Genomic DNA, 24,093 nt, shown 5'->3' with positions numbered 1-24,093 from the left:
GTGTTTTGACCTAGATAAAAGTACTCCTGTGCAGACAAATAGACGCTGATTGGCGACCTTGAATTATTGTTTCTTTCCCCAGACTATTGAAAATTGCCGGTGTGTTCTGCCTAATAATCTTCACCTTACTCTTACAATTTCAAATTTAAGTGCCTCAATCATTTACAGCAATTCATCCCCAGTGTTGCTGAACAGTACAATGTCATCTGGAAACCGAAGGTTGTTGAGATATTCGCCGTTGGTCCCCATTCCTAAGCCTTCCCAGTTTATTAGCTTGAATACTTCTAAGCACGAAGTGAATAGCATTGGAGAGATTGTGTCCCATTGCCCAAACCCTTACCTGTTAGCCATTTTCTACTTTCCTTGTGGATAATCAAGTTAGGTGTGAAATCTTTGTAGCTATTTCCGAAGATATTCATGTATGCCTCATGAGCTCATGTGCTTCTTGATTACACAATGCCTTCAGGACTGCTTCTCGGTCTACTGAATCAAGTATCTGTGAAATCCATATAGATAGGTTAATTGTACTCCACAGATTTCTCAATTACCTGATTGATGACATGGACATGAGCCATTGTAGAATATAATTTACTGAAGCCAGCCTGTTCCCTTGGTTGATTGTAGTTAAGTGTCGCCGTATTCTATTCGAATTTATCTTGCTGAATATTTTATGCAATACTCAATGCAAGGTCATGGGCCGATATCGCATTCCTTTAATGTTGGCATTTTTTCAGCTCTCTCGCACCTTTTGAGTAATGAGGCCTGGCGTATGAAGGGGCGCAAGCTTTTCAAGCACATCTCCTCCATCTTTAACTACACCGACTGTTCTTCCATCTACTACCGCTATTCCCCCGGACATGTCTTGCAAGGCCACTGTAGCTTCATCGCTTGTTGCAGAAGGAGCCTCTGTGTTCTATATATGTTCATCACTACTTCCGATGAATGTAGCGTGGCTGCTCTGGGTCCTGTACACGTACAATACAATATGCTGCAATATGCTACAATATGCTGCAATATGCTACAATATGCTGAGTGTCATCCCTGAAGGATCCTGCAGGCGTCTGGGATAGGTGGGTTCTACCACTCCAAGATTACTCATACACAATTGTGAATACGGCCAGCCGAGTATATAGAAACACCGGTTGCTTGTAGCGCCACACAGTAGACCTGCCTGATCCTACCGAGAGCTGCGACACTGCCTGAACGATGTCTCTGAGTGTCAGAACACCGGAGACCAGCACCGCCCTGACCCCTACTTGCGAGACGTTATTCTGTTTTGTCAGACACCCTCCCTTACTCTACGTATGGTGGCGCTCCAGGATGGCGTCTTGTACCGTTACATGTACCCAGACGGATCTGAACTGCTCCTGGTCATTCCCACTCATGCGCCAAACTGTCCTTCCGCAGCTTCAGGATGTCCGTACCGCTGGTCATTTGGGAGTCTCCACTCTAGGTCGTATCCCCGGGTTGAACATGGCTTCTTTTGGTCCCGTATTTACCGTTCCTTTTGACGTTAGGTCGCTTTATGTATCTGGGAGTACTCCCCAGAAGTACTCCAAGCTGGTCGCCTACAACCGCTTGACGTCGCATCCGAGCCATTCTTTACATTTGGTCTTGACCTCCTTGGCCCTTTCGCGCCATCTGCCAGTGGAAATGAGTTGATGGCAGTCGCTACACACTGTACTATCAGGTACGGGATCACGCAGGCTCTCTCAACCAGCTGTGACACTGACGTCACTGATTTCCTCCTCGGAGACGTCACACTTCACCGCGACTCTCTACGACAGTTCCTCACAGATCACACAGATTGATGTCACTTCCATAGGCGGAAAGTTTTTCATTTTTCCGGAGGGGGGGGGGGGGGGGTAACGGGCCTGACCAGCTTTCTGCACCCCATCCATATATGTATTTACAGAGGGGTCCACTGCTAAAGGGCACACCGGAGCGCGTGGCGTCTGCTCGGCGCCACCACCGTCGGCGGCCGCAACGAGTGTCGCGCAGGCGCAGTGCGCTCTGTGGGGGGTGCTCTTTCGTCGTCTGCTACGATCAGCTGCCGTGCTTCAGATCATCGCGAAGCAAGCACTCGCGTAATTCGTGTTTGAACGCAGCCACTTTACTTTTAGCTGGAAGGAAAGTGACTGGATTGATGTATAATAACATGAATGCCCTTACCATCAGCAGCAATGACTTGTGCTCGCCATCTCGTTTCATAAAGATTTGCCCGCTCAACATTTTTTTACTGTGCACGTAGATTCCCATGATTCAATGATAACTCGTGTGATAGCTCTTTATAAATTAATATGCTCGTTAAAGGCACTTGTGGATTATTTGTGCAGCCTACGCATTGCAACAACTCGAATATGCAGTAGTACAAATGAGATGGGCACTACGCACGAAGAAGTATTCTCTAATATAGCTGTGCCACAAAGACACATCCGTAAAAAAATGATAATGTTTGTCTTGTAAGCTGAAACGGCAAAAATACCTGCTTGTGAATATTTTGCCTCGTCTAATTTTCCTTCAGCTTTGCAATGGCTCGCTATCAGTGTGTGGCCATGCACTGGCCGGCCAACATTAAAAAGGCGTGAACGGCTTGCTTCTCTACTATACGAAGCGCGGCAGCAGACGGTAGCAGACGACTAAAAAGCACCGCCCACAGCGCACACTGAGCCTGCGCGAAACTTGTTGCAGCCACCAGCCGGTGGCGGCGCCGAGCAGACGCCATGCGCTCCGGTGTTCCCTTTAGCAGTGGAGCCTCTGTACGTATATATTACCTTTAATTACAGTTACACTGGAAACTCCGTGTCACCTCGAACGATTGTTCACTGAAGTGAGTAATTGCAAGACCTCAGAGTAGAAGACAATTCAGTTTTACAGCCCGACTCCCCTCGCACCGCCAAGAGTCTTGGTTGAGCCATGCGACAAGCGCATTCAGTTAAAAACGTTAGGGAGATATATGTGTTTTGTGCGTATTACGTCGCACAAGTACACATCTAGCTATGAAAAAAAACTATGGAACGCCTTGTAAAAGTTTTAAAACAAAAGATACAATCAAGAAATCTTTGCCTGACGAAAGGTCAGTTATTGCGAAGATAAAACTTAACATATATAAAAATTAAACGATATATAATAATTTCTGAACACAAAAACGTTATGACTAGAATTATTAGCATAAGTATAATGTGATTCCATAACGCGATAGTTTCAATACTTGTCAAAGCATTCCATATGCCACTGGTTTCGTTTATTTTCCGGAGGCAGAATAAAGGATTATCGAGTAAAAATTATCAGGTGCCCAAATAAATAAACATATTAACAAATAAGTAAATACGACAACGATATCTCAAAAGCGCGAAAGGACTCGATAGCAAATATAGCAACGGCGTGCATTGTGTTATTGAGCGGCAAATGCAGCATATGACGAGTAAAAATTTATAAGGAAAATGCACAGATAGACTAAGGAGTTTTACAAATAGCGCAACCACGCGTTTTTTCTTACCCAAATGGCCTCATTATGCTTGCACTGTTATGTACCCCATTTTCATTCGTTTGTATAACGTTTTGCGTTGTTTTCTAAGTCAGGTGGTTTGCTTTGACTTGTAAGTTGGTGCCTTGCTCTCTCCTATTAAAGACATCAGTTTGTTGTCTGATGCGATGATTTCACCATCATTGAAAAAGTGTTTGTTCGGGCACATGATTTTGAAATGAACTTGTCAGAAAAGTTATTCAAATAAGTTCTTTTTGGGGGAGCAAAATTGCCAGATGGTTCAAACGGGCTTGTCTAGTCGTCGACCGCAAGTACATTTTCAGTCACCGAAGCCAAGAAAAGAACCTCTCGGATGTGGTCGACGAGACCGGTATGGCCAACGCAATTTTTTGATCTTGGCCATTTCCGACAAAAGGGTTAGCCGGTGTTCACCCTTGCCACCCGTAAACATGTGCACGACTTCCTCGAATGTGTGCCACGATGCCGACCTTTGCTTGCTTAAAATATCAGCGAGCATATTTCTATGCAAAATCAGGCGTCCTGGTTCAAGGCCGTCACCGTAGAACTATGTTATATATGCTTGGTCTTCCTTCCCTATGGCAAGCTGCTCAATGTAGCACTTATGCTGCCACATATCAGGTGGATACCTGTTGTTTAACGAAGACAGCACTGTGTCAGGTACTTCATAGAACCTCTGGCGGTACATGTTACTCACTGATGGAAACACGTGAGCTGAGGAATGCTCCTTGATAGTTGCGTGGAGTCTTCTTTCGCCTAGCAACTAGAACACACGGGTCCTCAACTCCTACTTTTCCTGCTTCTGCCACACATACGCGGGTCAGGCGCTTTATTTTGGAGTTAATCGGCGCCGAGTTCATGCTTGGACCATCCGAGGTGGCTGTTCCCTTTACGTGCGCTGGAACGATGGAAAATACTCCTCCTTTTCAGCGTCAGACGGGTTCTGGCGAAGTAGCGATAAGCGAGGTGCCCACTGTTGGTTTTGTCATTGGTGCCCATGCTGTGTTTGTAGCCGGTGCACATGGCAACGTCCGCAGCCGCGGTAGAAGCGACCTCGACGCCTGTTTTCTATTTCTCCTTTTATTGCGACCGCAATGTGTCGACACTCCAGGCAAATTATCGCTGTCGTCGTCGCCGTGATATTCCGTATAGAGTCCAAAAGTCATATGAGAGAGCGACCCATACACTGTGGGTGCGAGAAAAAGTCCGTAACGCTGCGCCGAAAAGGATGGCGGCTTGATGGACATTATCTTCACACGCGCCCAATACTCGGGTTATTTGGAGGTAACGTGATCAAATACGCGCATGGGGAGGAGAGCACGGGCCTTTTCATCTAGCCCTGCCGCAGCTGCGAATGACTGTGCGCGGTTGACGCTTACGCGGCCCACGTTCCATATCTAATTGTTGTTTATCATTGGGGGGTGCAATGATCCTTTACGGGGGTATGAATCATTGCTTAAATGGGTATGAGCCATCCATTGTTTTACATATCAAGGGCGAGCATGGCTGGCTTCTAACTTCATGCGCGCTGTCTGCCTTAGACTGTTTTTCCGCGCCCCAAGCGTTGCAGATCGCATAGCCTAGGTTAAGAGACAGGGGTAATTGGAGATCGCTGACAGAGGCCGTCCTGTAGTGGACATAAAAATATGAAGATGATGATGATGAGTCTAATTTTCGGGTCGCGGTGAATCGCATGGCTGTACAAACCGTTCGCCCCCGCTACTGACGTTCTTCATAATGCCAGCGTTGTGATAGCGACTGCTCGTGGTCATCCAGCGAGATAATTACAGGTTTCCATGGTCCGTAAATTGTACGATGGTTGATATTTTAATTAGTAAGTAAATGTTGGTACAATTCATATAGGCGATATAACCAACGTACAGACTCGTATGAGGGCCGCACTTTTTTGCCGCAATATTGACGAGCCTTACATGGGACCGGGCTATTTTGTCAAATTTCTCCAACTACGAGTATGAAATCAGCCGTAAACCTCTGCGATCGCCTCCTCTCGCCATCTATATTCGTGTACAACGGGCAGCGGCATTGCCCCCCAAAGGCGGATGCACACGAGCACCCACCAATGGGCGCGCACTCTACACTGACGTGATGAGCCGGACGGCCGGTGACCCCGCCGACATGGCAGCCGAGCTGGGCCGAGTCGCGTCAGCGGGACTATTTTTTTTACTCGCGGTGGATATCGGCTGCTGCGCTTCAGTGATCAGGGCGGGACACCTCTCATGTCTGCTTAAGTTGTAACTGACTTTTTTTTATAAATAGGTGTGACGCGCGAAAGTACGCTGCACGGGAAAATTCGCAGTGGAGCGCGATCGGAATCAGCGCTGAACGCGATTGCTTCTCGGTTGGACTAAAAAAAAATATTTGCTTTCAAGTTGGGGGGTGCGGCTCGTATATGTATTTAGACGGGAAGAATCTTCTTTCGTGTAATTGTCTTATGCTGCGCTATTGCTAATACTGCTTCGTCTTGGCGGCGAAGCTGCAGCCTCTTTTTTTATTTTTTATTCTGAGTCCTAGTAAAAGCTCTGCTGCGCATGACTGCTATTGATTCTGATGTCAAGTGAATCCGGCTTGGCGTCATTTGAGTTACTAAGTTAATTATACGTATATATTTATGACATCTGCATGCACGTGGCGATGTTTGCATCGCCAATAAATGTAAGTTATTTTAATTTTTTTGTGAGTCGCTCGCATTACCTACTGGCAAAAGAAGCTATGCTGAGACACATATCATTCACGTGCATTTATCACACCATTGATAAAAGACTGTGCTGAAGGGGTGAAGTCTGCAAGTATTTTTCAGTGTCAAAAAATGGCGCTAAGCAATTTGTAGCTAGTTGAATATACAGCAACACATTCATTCTCTAGACATGGACTATCCATATCATTAGAAATAATTGTTAGTTGGCTACCTCTTTTTCCTAAAAAATATAATAAACTTTGTCGTGTGTGCACATTGCAATATAATGTGTCTATGCATGGTGTTCACACTGGAAATTAAATTAACATGTTGAAGTGAAAAAATATGGATAAGGTAGCGGTCGTTGGTGCTTAATTCTAATGCGCTTGTTGTCCAATTATTAGGATTTCCAGAAATAAAGCGAAAGTATAAATAAAAGCCGTGCACGTCCGCGTCAACAATGATGCAGTTAGGTTTTAGCCACAATAACAATTAAAGGGAAAAGGTAGAGACCACTCAAAAACAACCATAAACGTTTTGGGTAACACGACTCTGGTAATTACATTGTAGGAGTGGGGGGGGGGGGCTTCGTCATTACCCCCCCCCCCCGGGAAAGTCCGGAGGGTGCTCGAGCCCCGGAGCCCCCCCCCCCCCCCCCTTGTAGTCGGCGCCTATGCTATCAAACGTTTTCCAGGACCTATTGCACTCCTGCGCTACAAAGCACAAGCTTGCCACGGCGTATCAACCTCAGGTAAATGGCCTCCCACAACGTATAAATATAAATGTCACCGACACGCTTGCCATGTGTGTTTTTGCCGACGATTGGGACTGGGACGCCGTGCTGCCAGTCGTAATATTTGCCTATAACTGCTCGCGACAAGACTCTGCGGTGTTTTCTACTTTTTATCTAGCTTACTGACTTGTACCCCACAGCCTTTTGACAAGGCTTCTTCTTGCTGGTTTTGATACCGCATCAGAATACGCCCATTGTGCCATCTTCTTAGCTGTAGAGGCACGCCAGATTGCCTGTCTGTTGCTCAACACTTCGCAGTAATAAGAATGACGCGTCTATGAGGCCTGCCACTCCGATGCCCACTTCAACAATGGTCATATGGTCCTTGTTTGGTCACCGACACGGAATAGTGGCCTTTGCGCCAAGTATATTTCGCCCTTCCCTGGCCCGCAACGTGTCTTGCGCCAAGTGGCTGGCGTCACATGTGAAATAATTCCCCTCGATTTCACCATGGCTCGTTCTTTCATCGATGCCGTCCACGTCAACCGCCTCAAGCGATACCACTCGCACCAGCTAGCAATACTGTGACGGCACCTTCGCCCCAAGGGGTTAGTTACGAAGCCCTGTCAGAGACAAAGCTGAGGACAGTACAGATGATGATGACGCTCACTGTTTTCAATCCGACTGCTTTCCAGTTTCGATGTCATTGTACGGCTCTAAATAGCTTATAAATGTATCTTAAACGTCTCCCCCCCCCCCTAAAATATGCGTGAAGCACTGGAATAAACTCATGCATAACACGACTAGAATACATTTCCTGTCTTTTGGTTTGTGCTGCTACATCACAGCATCCTTGTTTATTTTTTGTTTTTCCTCAATCGAACGCTGTTTTCTCGTGCTATAATGTCAAGCAGCTCAGGTGACACGTTTGAAAAGGTATAACTGCGCTACCTGGGAGATAGAATTTCTATAAGGTCTATTCGAAGCACAACAAATGTAATTATTTACAGAGCTATGCGATGCGCCACTGTAAAATGATGTATCAATGAAGAGAGAAGCTGTTCGTTTCCCCAAAAGGGCATCACGGCACCCTGATACAAGGAGTGATGGAGAACGTGAATGTGGAACCGACGTTGAGGCGCTCTGATGACGATTCGATGATAACGACTATACGCTAATCGGAAACGGTTCCGGAACTCGCAGTCGACAAAACAACAGAAGCAAGCTCCAAGTAATTTTTGCAGCGCAAGCTGTTATGGGCTCATCCCGATAGCCGTTTCGGTTCGCGATGATGCCGCCGCCAACGGCGTACGCCACCGTAACTACTATCGCCGGCAATGCGAAAAAAATACCCATTTCCCGCGAAATCGAACCCGCGCCCGCTGCGTGGAATCCAGATACTCTACCACTGAGCCACGCAATGCGCTTGATATCGGGCAGCCAAAAATGCCCTATAAGGAAAGCGCGCAGGCGCAGACGCCCCGAGCATCCGCCAGTGTGGTGGCGCCATCTAGGTAAGGTTCCTGTAATCGCAGCGTGCGCAGGCGCAGACGACGAGGTGCGATTCAGACGAGGCGCCCAGTCAACGCGATCCCAAGGTGCCGAGCCCCGCCAGTATTGTGGCGCCATCTAGTTAAGGTGTCTGCAAACGCAGCGTGCCCGACATGTAAGTTGCAGTGTAAGGCTAGATCGGGCTCAGCAGACTGCTGTGCAGTGAGGATTACAAGCCGCAGCTGACCGTCGACGACGGGCGGACAGTTCGCATCGCTCTCGTCAAAACGAGGCGAATAGACTGCTGCGAAGACCCTGTTGTGCGTGGTGCACAAATTGGAGCTACTCTTTAGCCGCTCCACCAGCTTACGCTGCGACTGTGCTGCGTATGCCGCGCAGGCCTGTGACATTTTTTATAAAGAGGCAGGATCTGAAATAAATTTCTTGAGACAACCGCCTTCTGTGCAGAAAGCCACCTTTAAAAAGCGGTAGGGAAACGCAAGCAGGGAAATATTTATTAGATCTTTAGTACATTGCATAGCATAGCATATAATCCCACACGTTAACAGCCTTCCTCGCGCCACTAGTCGCTCAATAGTCCACCATAACAAGGACTAGGGGAATTTTGGACGCCTTACAGTGCGTTGTTCGATAATTTGGACTCCTACTGCAGGTGCTATTGTTTTGTTCTGATAAGTCATCGACGTCGTCTCCTCGAATCGGAAACAGACCACGCCCAAACGAGAAAAACTAGCTGCTACATTCACTTCTTTATTCAAAGCATATCTAACAGCATTAGGAAGGTGTGAGAGATGCTGTCGCACCTCTGCACATCCTTCTCAGCAAAAGCAACTCCTGTTAATTGGGACATGTTTCTTCGGTTCCATGAAGTTCTTTCGATCAAGTTCTACTGCGATTCTCGCTCATTTAGCACGTTTTATTCGAACTCACCGGATTTGTTGTTTTCTTGCCCGTAATCCTAAACACCCTGCATGCATGAAACTTGAATACATCATAAAACTGCTAAAGACAACTACTTGTCTAGTACACTACCCGAAATACTAAAAACAAATCTTAAAACGTTCTGGCAAATAATAAACCCAACAACTAATAGTGCTATTTCATTAGAAGATTCATCTGAAAAGGCTGTTTCCGAGAACAGATGTGCGACCATACTAAACGATTCATTTACAAGTCAATTTTCGAAAACTGGCAATGTTGAACCTCCTAACGCATACCAGTACAAATACTTAACCAATGCATCCTCTAATTGTTGAAGTACCTGGAATTAGAAGCTAATACATAGCTTACCGTATCATTCATCACCGGGTTTCGATTCTATTAACAATAAATTCCTTAAAAGCACTAGCCTCGTTAGCTCCATGATACTGGCGAAAATTTCCCAACAATCCCTGAACTCATGTGAGCTTCGAAAGGAATGGAAAATTGGGAAGGTGGTTCCAAACTTTAAATCCGGCCCCAGAAACTCACCTCTTCATTATCGACCCATATCCCTTACAAGCAGTTGTTGTAAACTTTTAGAGCATGTAGTTTTCACCAATCTGGCAAACTTTCTAGAATCTAACTCATACTTCACTACAGCACAGCAAGGCTTTCGAAAATCATATTCCTGCGAAACTCAACTAGTATCCTTCACCCATCAGCTACACCGTATCCTGGATCGCTCATCCTGCACTGACTGTGGTATCTTGGATTTTAGTAAAGCATTTGATAAAGTATGCCATAATCTACTACTTTTTAAATGGAGGTCACTAAATATCGACCCTAACCTTAGAAAATGGATAGAGCATTTCCTTACAAACCGTTTCCAATTCTTCACTGCTAACGGTCATAACTCTCCACTTACTGAAAAGTACAATCAGGTGTACCACAAGGGTCTGTGCTGGGACCATTATTATTTCTTATCTATATTAATGACCTAACTGTTACAATATCCTCTAACATACATCTGTTCGCAGATGATTGTGTTATCTTCCGGGAAATTAACAGCTCTGATGATACTTTAACACTCCAATCTGATCTGGATAATGTAGTTGACTGGTGCGGGAAGTGGTATAATGGAATTAAATATTAAGAAATGTAAAATAATGCGCGTATCCAGATGTAATTCTACTCCTAGCACCTACCATTTTAACAACATTACCTTAGATTTCGTCATGTCATATAAATATCTCGGTGTACACATTACGAATAACTTAAGTTGGGCCAATACATATAGAGTACGTCATTAACAATGCTAATCGCATGATCGGGTACTTGCGGCGCAACTTTTCGAAAACACCGCCTACTTTAAAACTACAGCTTTACAAGACTTCAATACGCTCGAAACTTGAATATGCATCTGCAATATGGGATCCCAGTCACGTTAATCTCATTGCCTCACTTGAAGTAGTACAAAATAACTCTACCCGTTTCATTCTTTCTAATTATAACCATACCGCGAGTATAACCTCAATGAAAACTAACCTAGCACTTATTCCATTAGCTAACCGCCGCAAACGCCTGTCTTTCGCTATTTCATAAAATTTTCCATCCCACCACGCTTCACGACGACTTGATAATGCGGCCTCAGTACATTTCAAACCGCGTCGATCATCGCAGTAAGGTGGGAATCAATTCATGTCACACGAAGTCTTTCTTTCAGTCTTTCATCCCCCGTACATCGCAGGAATGGAACCACCTTCCCTCAAGTATTGTAGCCATCACCGATAATAAACTTTTTCGTGAAACATTAGCTAACATTGCATAATCAGGAGAATCATCGTGTTACCAGAACTCACTGCACTGGTTCGTTTGATTTGTCTTTCTTTACTACTCTGTAACCACTCCTCTCTTTAATGCCATATGGCCCTGAGGGTATTTTAAATAAATAAATAAAATAAATAAATAACGTGCGATCGTATTGTTGTGTTTTATCATCGCCGTACATTTTTTTCTTTCAAAGCAATAGCTTGTCTCCCCTCATTGGTCGATGTGCTCTATAGTTATGTTTATGAGGTATTTTCTTGTCATGTAATTAGCTCTAATTACTGGAACCTCTGCTGAAAATATTGCAAGCAGTCTTTTCTGTTCATTTAAAGTTTCGTTCTCATCACTTCAACTTTTCTTACACCAGCTCCCATGCAGTTGCCCTGCACATCTGCCATTCAGTTTCACGGAACTCTGCGATAGAGGCAGCATGTAAACTTTGTGATACAGTGTTTACGAAACGATAGGCATGTTAAACACAGTGCCTTGCTACCCATGCACCTGAGATTCTAGCTTTATATTACTTTAATTCATTCCCCCGTTCATTACGGTGTCCTCATTTGGGAAGGTACGTCTCAAACAATTTAAATAACTTCTACCCCATGCACAACAGAGCTATGCCTTTTATTCACCCCATACCCTACCCAGATCATAGAGGCATTCCTACACTAAGTAAAAATTTTATTCATTCATTCATAACTTACTCTATCACGAACGTGTTTCGTCGTGCTTCGTGGACTTTATTTATTCTTAAATATTTAGAGTCATCGTCATTTGAAGTTATGTTTACTGAACGCACAACTGACTCTCAGTACTTTCATTTCACTTACACTAACATTTTGCCCAAATACGATATCAGGCATTTGATATTTACCAATCCTAAAATAATACATAAATCTGGACAGCGGCTATTAAATTGGCAAATTGCCAGTCTCTTAAACAACCACATACATTCACTCTCTTTAATAACACGTTCCCCTACATTACCATCAGTTAGCAAGCAATCAAAGTTATATTTTCTTGACTGTTTGACGTTGTATTTGGAACATTCTGGCTGCATTACTGGTTACATATCAGTGCTGTATATAGGTTGTACTTTTATATTAGATCTATATGACATTAGTGTAGTTGAATTACTGGTTGTATATTCTGTTGCAGTTACCTTTCAGTGCCCACTGTTGTAGGCGAAATAAGCTTGTATACGCTATCCTGCGCCGGCGATGTAACGCTAAATCTCCGGCTCCATCGGCGGCTCGCCGACGAAGAGCGTGAGCCATTAGGCACGGTGCCAGCTGCGTAGGCGCGCGCTCACGCCACGTGGGCAGCCACTCAGAAACGTTTCGCTTCCATGGGGGAGGGAAAGGGCAGGAAAGAGTGTCACGCGCGCTGCGCCTGCTTCGTTTGCGTTCAGTTCAGTAACAGAAAACCTATGGGGCAGCCGCGCATTGTGTGTACCCCTGAATAGGAAGCTCTCGCAGAATGGCGACGGGAGATCGGCCATTAAAGGCGCATCGTCGACTGGCCGATCATATGGTGCGAGCCGCTGAAACTGCGGCACCCTGCCAACGCCAAGCAGATCACATGACCTGCTCTTTGTCACGGTCAAGTTAATTACGAGATACATAACCGTCAAACACAAGGTGCACCCAGCACAAGCTTCGCTTAACCCCACTTTCCGGTAGGGGAAGGTCCGACGATATGTTTTTATTTTCTGCAGTATCTCCAAGCAACGGCAAACAACATTACCTTGTTTCTGTCCAGATACGTGGTATTTGCATATTTTAAAATCTTGGTGCATGCAAATTGGAAAACTCTGGATATACAGTTCTTTTCAATGCATGCAATAGGAACAGTCGAATCCGCGAAACGTGTCGGCCGAGGTCCAACTTTCGTCACGACATCGCTCTCTCTCTCTCTCTCTCTCTCTCTCTCTCTATATATATATATATATATATATATATATATATATATATTGTAGCGAAGGATACGAACGCCATAGTGGGTCATGCTCTCCAGCCCTTTCTAGTGGGTCGATCCCTCCTGTGCTCTCCTCGAGAAACGCCGCTCGTGCTGAGATCTCGGGCCTTGAACTAACGGTCGGTCCAAAAGGCTGGTGTCTAATAAACGCCTTTACAAGTGGTGGAGAGTGCTTCTGCCTTCAGCGTGAATCCTGGAGCTTCGATCCCGTACCCTTCGCTCAACCATGCCAGAAGACGCGTCCCAGCGAGTGCCACCTACGCCATCTCAGCAAGTGCCACCTACCCCATCCCAGCAAGCGCCTCCTCAGTCGGTCATGTGCTCTGATGTGCCTCGCCACAGGGACCCTACCATCTTCAGCGGCGCGGATGAAACCGACGTGGAGGATTGGCTGACAACGTATGAGAGGGTCAGCCGTCACAACAAATGGGACGAACCCGCAAAGCTAAGCAATGTTCTCTTCTATCTCGCGGGTGTCGCCAGTCTCTGGTACAGCAACCATGAGACCGATTTTCCGACGTGGTCCTCGTTCAAGACTTCTTTGGTGGCGGTGTTTGGTAGCCCTGCGGTGCGCAAGCTCCGAGCGGAATCGCGTTTGCGAGAACGCGCACAGCAGCCGGGTGAATCATTTACCAGCTACATCGAAGATGTTCTGGACTTGTGCAGACGAGTCAACGCGACGATGTCGTAATCCGACAAAATAAGAAATGTGATGAAAGGGATTGAAGACGATGCGTTCAACATGCTGCTTGCGAAGAATCCTCAGTCCGTGACTGACATCGTCACTCTATGCCAAAGCTACGAGGAGCTCAGACGGCAGCGCTCCTTGCCATGTCGCCGTTCTTCGCGTGACGGACACGTTGCTGGTTTGGACACCATCTCCGACCAGACAGCACTGCTCACAGAAGTGAAAGCGTTCGTTCGGGAGGAAGTTGCACGCCAGCTCTCCTTGCTAACCTTCGCTCAGCCACCGCATGTGCAACAGCCCGCAACGAATGTTATGCCCACGCTCCGTCGCGCGATCGAGCAGCAAATCGCCGAGGTCTTGCCAGACCAGCATCACCATCGTCCTAAGGCCGCTCCACTACGCTACGCCGATGTCGTCGCGACAGCCCCACATGTTCCGACGGCTGCACCACTCAGCTACGCTGAAGTCGTCGCGAGGTCTCAACCACTCTCTCCACTCTCTCCGAGTGTGCCTCTCCGTTATGGCGACGTTGCGGCTAGGCCCCGACCGCCGCCTGCCACGCCGTCATACCAGAATCCGCCCAGTACAACGCGACCTCTTACATGGATGGGACCTGCCCCAGCGCACCGATGGCGTACTTCCGACAACCGGCCGATATGCTTTGCGTGCGGCTATGCCGGTCACGTCACTCGTTATTGTTATCGCGCTCAGCCGCCTAGCGCCGCATCATCCGTGACAAGCCAGTTCAACCGTCCATATTACGAACCCCATTCGGCTATGTCCCCGACTTCGCGCCCGACGCCAACCACCCGCCGTTCACCATCTCCACCCCGTCGCTCAGTGTCACCGATGCGACCCCGTCCCGTAACTCGGGACGAGGAAAACTAATCGTCGCAGTCCAAGAGGCAAGGGCTGCGGCGCCGTCGAAACGTGTAAGTCCTCAACGCACTCCTTCGAATGTGATCGAAGTGTTTGTTGACGGTGTTCGCGCATCTGCACTCGTGGACACTGGAGCCGCCATATGTGTTATAGACGCTAAGCTTTGCCGCCTACTTCTGAAAGTCACGACGCCCCTTTCTGGACTGTCCCTCCGCACAGCCAGTGCTCAGCATATCCACCCCTTAGCAGCTTGCACTGCTCGTGTTGTTATAGACGACGTTCTGTACGCCATAGAATTCATAATCCTCACCTCGTGTTCTCACGACGTTATCCTCGGCTGGGATTTCCTCTCGCGCCACAATGCCGTTATCAATTGCGCACGGGCCGAGATGGAACTCTCGCCACTGTTAGGCTTGCCGATCACCGACAATACTTCCCTGTCGAGCAAGCTAATTGTCCACGACGACACCCACGTTCCTCCCCGCGCGTCAACAGTCGTGCCCATGTACTGCAGCGGAATCTCAGAGGCTGTTGCGCTGCTGTCTCCATCTGACCCCGCTTCCTTACTAGGACAGGCCTGCTGCTACCTTTTGCGACAGTGTACATCAAGCAGGGCTACAGCACCATTTTCGTTTGCAACCCGTTCCCATACCCTGTCATGCTGCTCCGAGGGGAATGTCTAGGCAATGTCGAAGCGATTGAAGACGTGCAAGTTATGGACGTGCCCGATGACAATTACTGCGCTAGTTCTAATGCGCTCAGCGCTATTTCTGCCTGTGCGGGACCGTCCAGTGATGTGTTTGATTCTTCCATTGCCGATGACCTTACGCCGGTCCAGCGATCTCAACTTGTGTGCCTCTTGGAAGAGTTTCGTTCTTCTTTCGATGTCGGGCAATCTCCCCTAGGCCGGACATCAGCTGTTACTCACCGCATCGACACTGGCTGGCAACCGCCATTGCGGCACCGCCCGTATCGTGTATCTCCTGCAGAGCGTCGTGTAATCAACGAACAAGTCGACGACATGCTTCGCCGCGAGGTGATACGACCTTCCAACAGTCCATGGGCATCCCCTGTGGTCCTCGTTACGAAGAAAGATGGTTCTGTGCGGTTCTGTGTCGACTACCGGCGCCTAAACAACATCACACACAAGGACGTCTATCCTCTCCCGCGCATAGACGACGCCATTGACAGTCTACAAGGCGCAGAATTATTTTCATCTTTAGATCTGCGCTCAGGGTATTGGCAAGTACCCATGGCTGACGCCGATCGGCCAAAGACATCTTTTGTAACACCCGACGGCTTATACGAATTTAACGTAATGCCTTTTGGGCTTTGTAATGCGCCCGCAACATTTGAGCGCATGATGGACACCGTTTTGCGTGGCTTGAAGTGGCACACATGCTTGTGCTACCTTGATGACGTTGTTGTTTTTGCGCCAGACTTCACAACGCACCTTCAACGCCTACGGTGTGTCTTGACGTGCTTAACAAACGCCGGCCTACAACTAAACCTCAAGAAGTGCCGATTTGCAGCTCGGCAGCTGACGATCCTCGGTTACGTCGTATCCAAGGATGGGATACTCCCCGATCCAGCCAAGCTTCGGGCCGTCGCTGAATTCCCTAAGCGAACATCCGTCAAAGAATTGCGCAGTTTCATAGGTCTGTGTTCTTACTTCAGACGCTTTATTCGCAATTTCGCCGCCATCATCTCACCCCTGACGAAACTGCTTGCACGCAACGGGCCCCTTACTTCGTGGTCGTCCCAGTGCGACGAGGCCTTCACAAAGCTGCGTCATCTGCTTAGCTCCCCGCCAATTTTGCGCCACTACGGTCCGACAGCTCCTACTGAGGTGCATACTGATGCCAGCGGGGTTGGCCTCGGCGCTGTTCTTGCCCAACGCAAACAAGGGTTTCCTGAATATGTCGTCGCCTGTGCAAGTCGCACGCTTACGAAAGCTGAGACAAATTACAGTGTGACAGAACATGAATGCTTAGCCATCATCTGGGCTCTGACTAAGTTCCGCCCTTATTTATATGGCCGTCCATTTGACATCGTCACGGACCACCATGCACTATGTTGGCTGTCGTCCTTGAAGGACCCTTCTGGCCGTCTTGCTCGATGGGCACTTCGCTTGCAGGACTACGATATCCGCGTGCTGTACCGCACCGGACGCCAGCATTCTGACGCCGACGCCCTCTCGTGCTCTCCGTTGCCTGACAATACCTGCTCTTCCCTATCCGAGATTATTGTTTATTCGCTCGACCTTAACACCATCGCTTCTGAGCAGCGCAAGGACCATTGGATTGCCTCCCTTCTAGACTTGCTTTCTGGTTCGTTGGCCCAACCAAGCACTCGCACGTTGCGTCGCCAAGCACGCCACTTTGCCATTCGCGGCAACCTGCTTCACCGACGCAATTATAACCCCGACGGACGCCAGTGGTTGTTAGTGGTACCCCGCAGACTGCGTTCCGAAGTATGCGCAGCTTTCCACGCTGATCCACAGTGTGCGCACTGCGGCGTTTTCAAGACTTACCAGCGTCTTCAACAGCGGTATTACTGGCGCGGGATGTACAGCTACGTTCTCAAGTTCGTTCGCTCTTGTCTCGATTGCCAGCGCCGGAAATCTTCGCCCCGCCTCTCGCCGGCCGGTCTGCAACCTTTACCTTGCCCTACCCGGCCGTTTGGACGCATCGGCATCGATTTGTATGGGCCCCTTCCACTGACGTTGGCTGGAAATCGCTGGGCAATTGTGGCAGTCGACCACCTGAAGCGATACGCCGAAACTGCCACCCTACCGGCAGCTACAGCGCGCGTTGTTGCCTCCTTCTTGCTTCGACGATTCATTCTGCGACATGGGCTACCCCAGGAACTGCTTAGTGATCGGGGACGTGTCTTCCTGTCCGAAGTCGTTGAAGCCATTCTCAAGGAGTGCCACGTTGTTCATCGCACAACTGCGGCGTACCATCCCCAAACCAATGTCCTTACCGAACGCTTCAACCGTACCCTCGGGGACATGCTTGCTATGTACGTCGCCTCTGACCATACTCATTGGGACGCCATTCTGCCCTTCGTCACTTACGCCTATAACACCGCTACTCAGAGCACCACTGGCTTTTCACCTTTTTTCCTACTGTACGGTCGGCACCCATCGCACACCATCGACACAATTCTACCGTACCGGCCGGATGCATCCGAATGTGCGCCCATTTCTGACACGGAAAGACATGACGAAGAGTGCCGCGATCTCGCACGGGTCTTTACATCCAGTGACCAAGAGCGCCAGAAGAGCACACGCGGTGACACCACTTCTGCACCCACCATCCTTCCTGGCGCGCTTGTGTGGCTCTCGGTTCCTTCCGCTACACCTGGTCTCTCATCCAAACTAATGCCCAAGTATGAGGGCCCCTACCGTATCGTCGAACGCGCATCTCCCGTCAACTACGTGATCGAACCAGTTGAACTTTCAACGGACATGCGCCGTCGTGGACGCGACATTGTCAACGTCGAGCGCCTCAAGACCTACTATGACCCACTCATAGTGACCAGTTGTTAGGTCGCCCGACGGCTCCCTTTTCGCTCCCGGGGGTGATTGTAGCGAAGGATACGAACGCCATAGTGGGTCATGCTCTCCAGCCCTTTCTAGTGGGTCGATCCCTCCTGCGCTCTCCTCGAGAAACGCCGCTCGTGCTGAGATCTCGGGCCTTGAACTAACGGTCGGTCCAAAAGGCTGGTGTGTAATAAACGCCTTTACAATATATATATATATATATATATATATATATATCGATAAAGAGAGCGAGAGAGATGTTGGAGGTACCCGACCCTCCCCACTCGAAACATTGTTGACACTCTTCAGGTTGAGCTTGCAGTACTTCCTACGCAAAAAAAAAGAAAATCTGACAAGCTATGTCTCCATGGATGTCGACGGTCAGGCGAATAATATCGGAGCAATGTAGCGACACCCCATTTTACCACCACTGAAACGTGTCACGTAGGAGGCGTGTCACATGCAGCCTGGCTCCTCTCTCGTGGTTATTCTCTGGACGCACTGTACCATATGGCGGTGCCACCAGGAAGTACACGTGTGGCCCATGTGTGAATATATTCAGCGAATATTGTCTGATCATAAATGACTGGGGTTTCTTCCACCCAACACCGCAGATATTTTAAATGCTTTTTTTTCTGAGAAATACATACGCAGCGGCAAATACCTGCAGTTGGCGCCAAAGAAAGTGGTTCGTTGAACAACGGCACATATCCGGCTGTACACGCCCAGTGATCCAAGCTGGGTTGCAGGAGGCTCACTGAAGAGCTGCCCATACAGTGACACTTACCTTTAACAAAAGTTCGCGTGAACGGGTTAACGGATGAGCGGCACATACGCAGTGTCACTTGTCCGGGATCCACGTTGGCGCGACGGTTGGTTTCGTACCGAATTCCCTCAACACGGCGGCCAGATGCTGTAACGGCTAAGGCATGCACTACCCAGTGTCCCAAGATGGTGGAGAAAAAACATTTAGAGGCATTGTCCTACAGGCAGAAAGATACTCGCCGGGAAGCGCGTGAAATAGCCTAAGAGTGCTAATCTCAATCACGAGAACTAACTTAAACTCACCGTGCATTCTGAATTTCCATATGTTACTCGGCCAGTCCCACAATTCACAGCGCATCCAACTTGAATCTGGAGAACCAAGAGTGCAACAAGAAAAAAATTGTGCATTGAATACTTACACGAAAAGAAGCTGTGCAGCATATTGCCTTCGAAGCATTGTTTGAAACTGCTGAATTAGGACACAAGAGTTGACAAAATTGAGGCGCACTGGAATACACGTTGTGAGCGCTAAAGCAGCGAAGGAACTGTAACGTTTGTGCAATAGGCAATTCTGATGATGATTAGTATTGTATGAGCACTCCTTAGAAACGAGACGATGGCATATGCAAGCAAGCTAATTGCTTGAAATTTTCTTTTGTTAAAATTTTTAAATGCATTTTAGTTCTAACGAACAATATTTTCTGAAGAAACTTCGCTTTATTGGGTGTTATCACTTGCTTTCGGCCACCAATCTTCAGACCGTCATTTACTAGTCTCCGGAGCAGTTTAATGTATCTTCCACTACTGTCCTTAAAACACAGCGATCCGTCTGCCGCACTGCTTTCGCTGTTTATGACTATGCGAGTCATCTTCGGTTGAACATTTCTTTTTAAACATTACGTTTACATGCGTCCATATTTATGGAGCAAACGGGCATTGCCATTTTATTCATCACAACGCTTCCCTATCCTTTCTCAGTAGGTGTTGTCTGATGTGTTGCATAACTGACTTCGTCTCCGTCCTTCCTATGGAGCAAACAGTTTCTGGATATCTGACTTTGCGTTTTACAACTATCCATTCCATTAGTGCAGAACTTAGGGTTAGTTTACAGCTTGTACTTCTTCAGTGTGAGTCGATGTCTATCTATACAGCTATCTAAAAACATAGCCGCCCATCTATTTTCGTTTATGTTCCTGAGCCATCTCCTGAAGAAAATTTGGTTCAGCCTCTTACATTTGGAATTTCCAGCCAATTTTTCCATCCCTTCAATAGCTAATCGATAATTATGGTTGCCAATCGATAGCCACCCAATAGCTAAACGATAATCGATCAATAATCAAGAAGTTCCGGAAAATATTGCGGATGACTTCGTACTCCTTAGCCTAGCCCATATACGTGGTCAATACCTTGCGATAGCCAATAGACAATTAATCAATAGGTAATCGATCAATAACCTAAAAATTCCGCAAAGAGCATAACCCGTAAGGCGAAGACCGGCTTCTGCCGATTAGCTCCGCCGTTTCTTTAGCCTTGTGCCACTAGTGCAAGCTGCGCTATTATTAGGCGAAGCTTTATAGGCTCACAAGTGTCGGTGGTGGTGGTGGCGGTGGCGTTGTGACGCTGAAAAGTTGGCCGATCCTGGCGAAAGTGCAGAAAGGATTCAAGCTCAATGGCACATACCAGGTACAAAAAAGAAAGAGAGAGAAAGCGAGACCAGGGACAAAAAAAAAAGAGAGAAAGGAAGAAAGAGAGAGAAAGAATGAAGTAGAGAGAGAGAAAGAAATATATAGAGAGAAAGGATATAGAGAGAAAGAGAGAGAAGGAGAGAAAGAAAGAACGAGAAAGAGAGAGACAGAAAGAGAGAAATAATAAAAGAGAACGATAGAGAGAAAGAGAAAAAGAAAGAAAGGGTGAAAGATAGAGAGAGAGAGAACCAAAAAAAAAAGAAAATCATCACGAAGGTCAGATACACAAACGGCCAGCTTCGCTTACCCCCATTTTCTCGAGAGGGAAAGGGCTGGTGATTGTTTTTTTGTCCTGAACCGGCGTCGCTGCTGCCGGGCTGGCGAGCGCCATGTTGTGTTGCTGCAAGGAAACGAGCGGCGCACGCGGCGTGTGCCTCTCTATGATCGGTAGAAACGCGCCGCGCTGTGATAGGTAGATGGTTAACGCCGGAAACGCCGTGCCTTCTGCGTAACGGGGCCATTAAAGCTATATCCCTTTAATATATAGTGTCACGGGGCGCCAAATACATGAAAATTAAGGCACGGTTTATGTAGCGACCATTAACAGGAGTAGCGAAAATGGCTGAACATGCGCAGTGTCTCGGTGATGGTCGTCTTCTTCAGTAGTCCAAAGAGGCGGGTCGTAACACCTAACCTCCCCGGCGCGCGGATTGTTGTCTCTGCGCCGACTAATTACGCAAGGAGGCGGGGGAAAAGTGCGGTTTGAACCGGGATAGGGGCCCGACGTCCCAACATGAAGGGTAGATGGTGAAAAACTGTCCAGTGGCGCTACGTTGCCGTAATAAAGTCGCTACATTGCCGTAAAATCTTGTAAGGGCCAGTGTAACGCACCAAAAAGTTTTTGGAAAGACCTACACGACTATATGGAGTACACATAAGTACAATAGATTCTAGAAAAAAGCAGAGGTTGCGGTGGCTGTGATCGTAGCGGTCCTTGCTAGATAAATGCGAGTCAGAGTAGCTCATGAGTGACCTGAGGTGCCAGATGGGCTCGAGCGGCAGCATCGCCGCTGTTCTCTGTGCTATGATGCATGACAACAGTTAGTAGCGTGTCGAAAGACAAAAAAACAGTAGGTAAAATGGTGGGAAATAGGCGGTGTCGTGACGGGATGAATTGCATGCGAATTCCACGTATGGCAAGGTGCTGCACCACTCCCGATAATGATCAGAAATGTAGATTGCCAGCACATTGGCAACGGTACAGTTCAGCCTCTCGATGAGCTCGTTGGTTAGGATTGGTTTGCGGGAGCTTGTGCTCAACAGAACATGAACGAAGAAGGTCGTCGACGAATTTGTCCAGGAAGTAGTGGCCCCAGTTTGCGATCCTTGGAGAATCATGATGACCAATAGCGCAATGAACTAGGAAGTCGGCTACGTCCGTGGTATCAAAGATATCAATGAATTGCTTGATAATTATTTCGTCGTTTTCTAGAGCCTCATGGAGCAAGTAAGCGTCGATCGTCGGTGACCACTTTCGAAAAACAAGATGATTGAACTTAAAAAAATTATGGGGTATTTTACGTGCCAAAACCACGATCTGATTATGAGGAACGCCGTAGTGGGGGACTCCGGAAATTTGGACCACCTGGGGTTCTTTAACGTGCACCTAAATCTAAGTACACGGGTGTTTTCGCATTTCACCCCCCTCGAAATGCGGCCGCCGTGGCCGGGATTCGATCCCGCAACCTCGTGCTCAGCAGCCCAACACCATAGTCACTGAGCAACCACGGCGGGTAATGCTTGAACTTCCATTTTATTGTATTGTATTGTATTGTATTGTACCTTTGTCGCCTCATAGGGGATGACCGTAAAATAAGAAAAAGAAGAACTTAAAGGGATAAGGACACAAAAGTTGGCGGGTAGATTTTTGCGTCGGAACAAAAGCTGAACTATTGAAAATGACGAATACAACAAGCTGCTTTGAGAAAAAGAACGAGAAACGTTTTTTTTTTGCGATTTTCTGTTGCACCTTGCTTCCAAGCGGTCGCCGGCAGAAGCTGAAATTTGACGTCATAACACGCACCAGAGTGCGCGCGTGCAACCAAGGACGGCACCAGCAGTAGCAGTGTTTCCGGGGGCGTCGGTCCCTTGCAGCGTTTGTTAACCCCTTTCGGCAATCTTCGTAGATGGTCCGTCCGAAACATTATCGCCGTCGGCGCTCCACGCAGGTGGTGCGTCTTACATGCGCCTTCCCGCGGTCGTCGCTCGGTATTGACGCGTTTTTTCGCGGCGGAAGGAAATGCCCAGACATTGCTGTTATAACAGCATCGCCGGTCGTGCCACGCCGTCGCAAACGTTTCCCAGAGACGAGAAGGTGCGTAAAATTTGGATACCTGCCTGTCAGCCATCACGCCCAGCCTGGAGACCTCAAAAAAATGACTTCATTTGCGCGAACCACTTCGTCGACGATGATTATTTGACCAGCCCGGCTGTGCTGAAAAGCTTCGGTATGCCGCTAAAAAGGCAATGCCTAAAGCCTGACGCTGTGCCATCGGTCTTCTCACAAAAACGCAAGGCAGAAATGATCAGTGGCGCGTTTGAAAAGAGGAGGCGAAAAGATGTCGGTACTGTTTTCGTTCACTTGCAGCCTTCTTGAGCAGTGTGAGGGCGAGGCAGGGGCGAGATGCCCGAGGCTGGGCACGAAAGCAGTAATGTCTTTAATAATGTTGGCAAAGCATAGTAAAACAATACAAGGCTAACGAGCACGAGCGCGACTCATGAGATCAGACACACACACAGCTCTGCTTCTCCACAGGCTAAAAGCAGGAAAAACTGGGGAGAACGCCAGACCGGTGCTGCCATCTGTCGGTCGGCTGGCAAAGTGGACGTGAGAGTCTCGGAGGGACTGATACCTCACAGCAGTTGCTCACGCCGACGGCATAAACAGTCATCCACGCAGTGCTGAAGTACCCTGCAGCTGCCTCGCCTGCGTGCGCCCTTAAAAAAGCAAGTTTACAAAGGAAATGACAAATAATTCATGCACAAGTGTCTGGTGCAGAGCGAAATCTTTGCGCTACGCTTCGCGAAAACCTGACCGGCACTTCCACGGCCGCCTGCTCTTCTTCGTCGCTTGACGCGTAAGGCTCGTAACCGTAAGCGGTAATATTTCTTGCCAAGTTGGAATGGTCATCGCTGGTAGAGGCCCCTAAACTTGAATCCATGCTCGCGATGGCGGCGTCGGCGCGCTTCGTATGACTGCGGCCGGCCGGCTGGCTATCCGACGAGGGAGTCGTGATTCCACGGCTTCCAGCTCCCGTGGGTCGGGCGGCGAGGCGCGCGCTCACAAAAACGCCAACAAT

General features: G+C 48.0%; 1 protein-coding gene across 2 annotated transcripts in view; it reads right to left on the bottom strand.

Moving 5' to 3' along the window:
* Window positions 1-24,093, bottom strand: part of LOC125944904 (uncharacterized) — a 77,188-nt gene that overhangs the window by 819 nt on the left and 52,276 nt on the right. For both annotated transcript variants that reach the window (XM_049666321.1, XM_049666322.1), the window contains one exon: window positions 19,353-19,418. In XM_049666321.1, the coding sequence (XP_049522278.1) occupies window positions 19,353-19,418 (66 nt within the window). The remainder of the gene's footprint in view (window positions 1-19,352; window positions 19,419-24,093) is intronic.

Source organism: Dermacentor silvarum, chromosome 4, assembly GCF_013339745.2.
Source record: "Dermacentor silvarum isolate Dsil-2018 chromosome 4, BIME_Dsil_1.4, whole genome shotgun sequence".
Lineage (NCBI taxonomy): Eukaryota > Metazoa > Arthropoda > Arachnida > Ixodida > Ixodidae > Dermacentor > Dermacentor silvarum.
The sequence above is the reverse complement of the archived record's forward strand: the minus strand, read 5'-3'. Positions and strand labels throughout refer to the sequence as shown.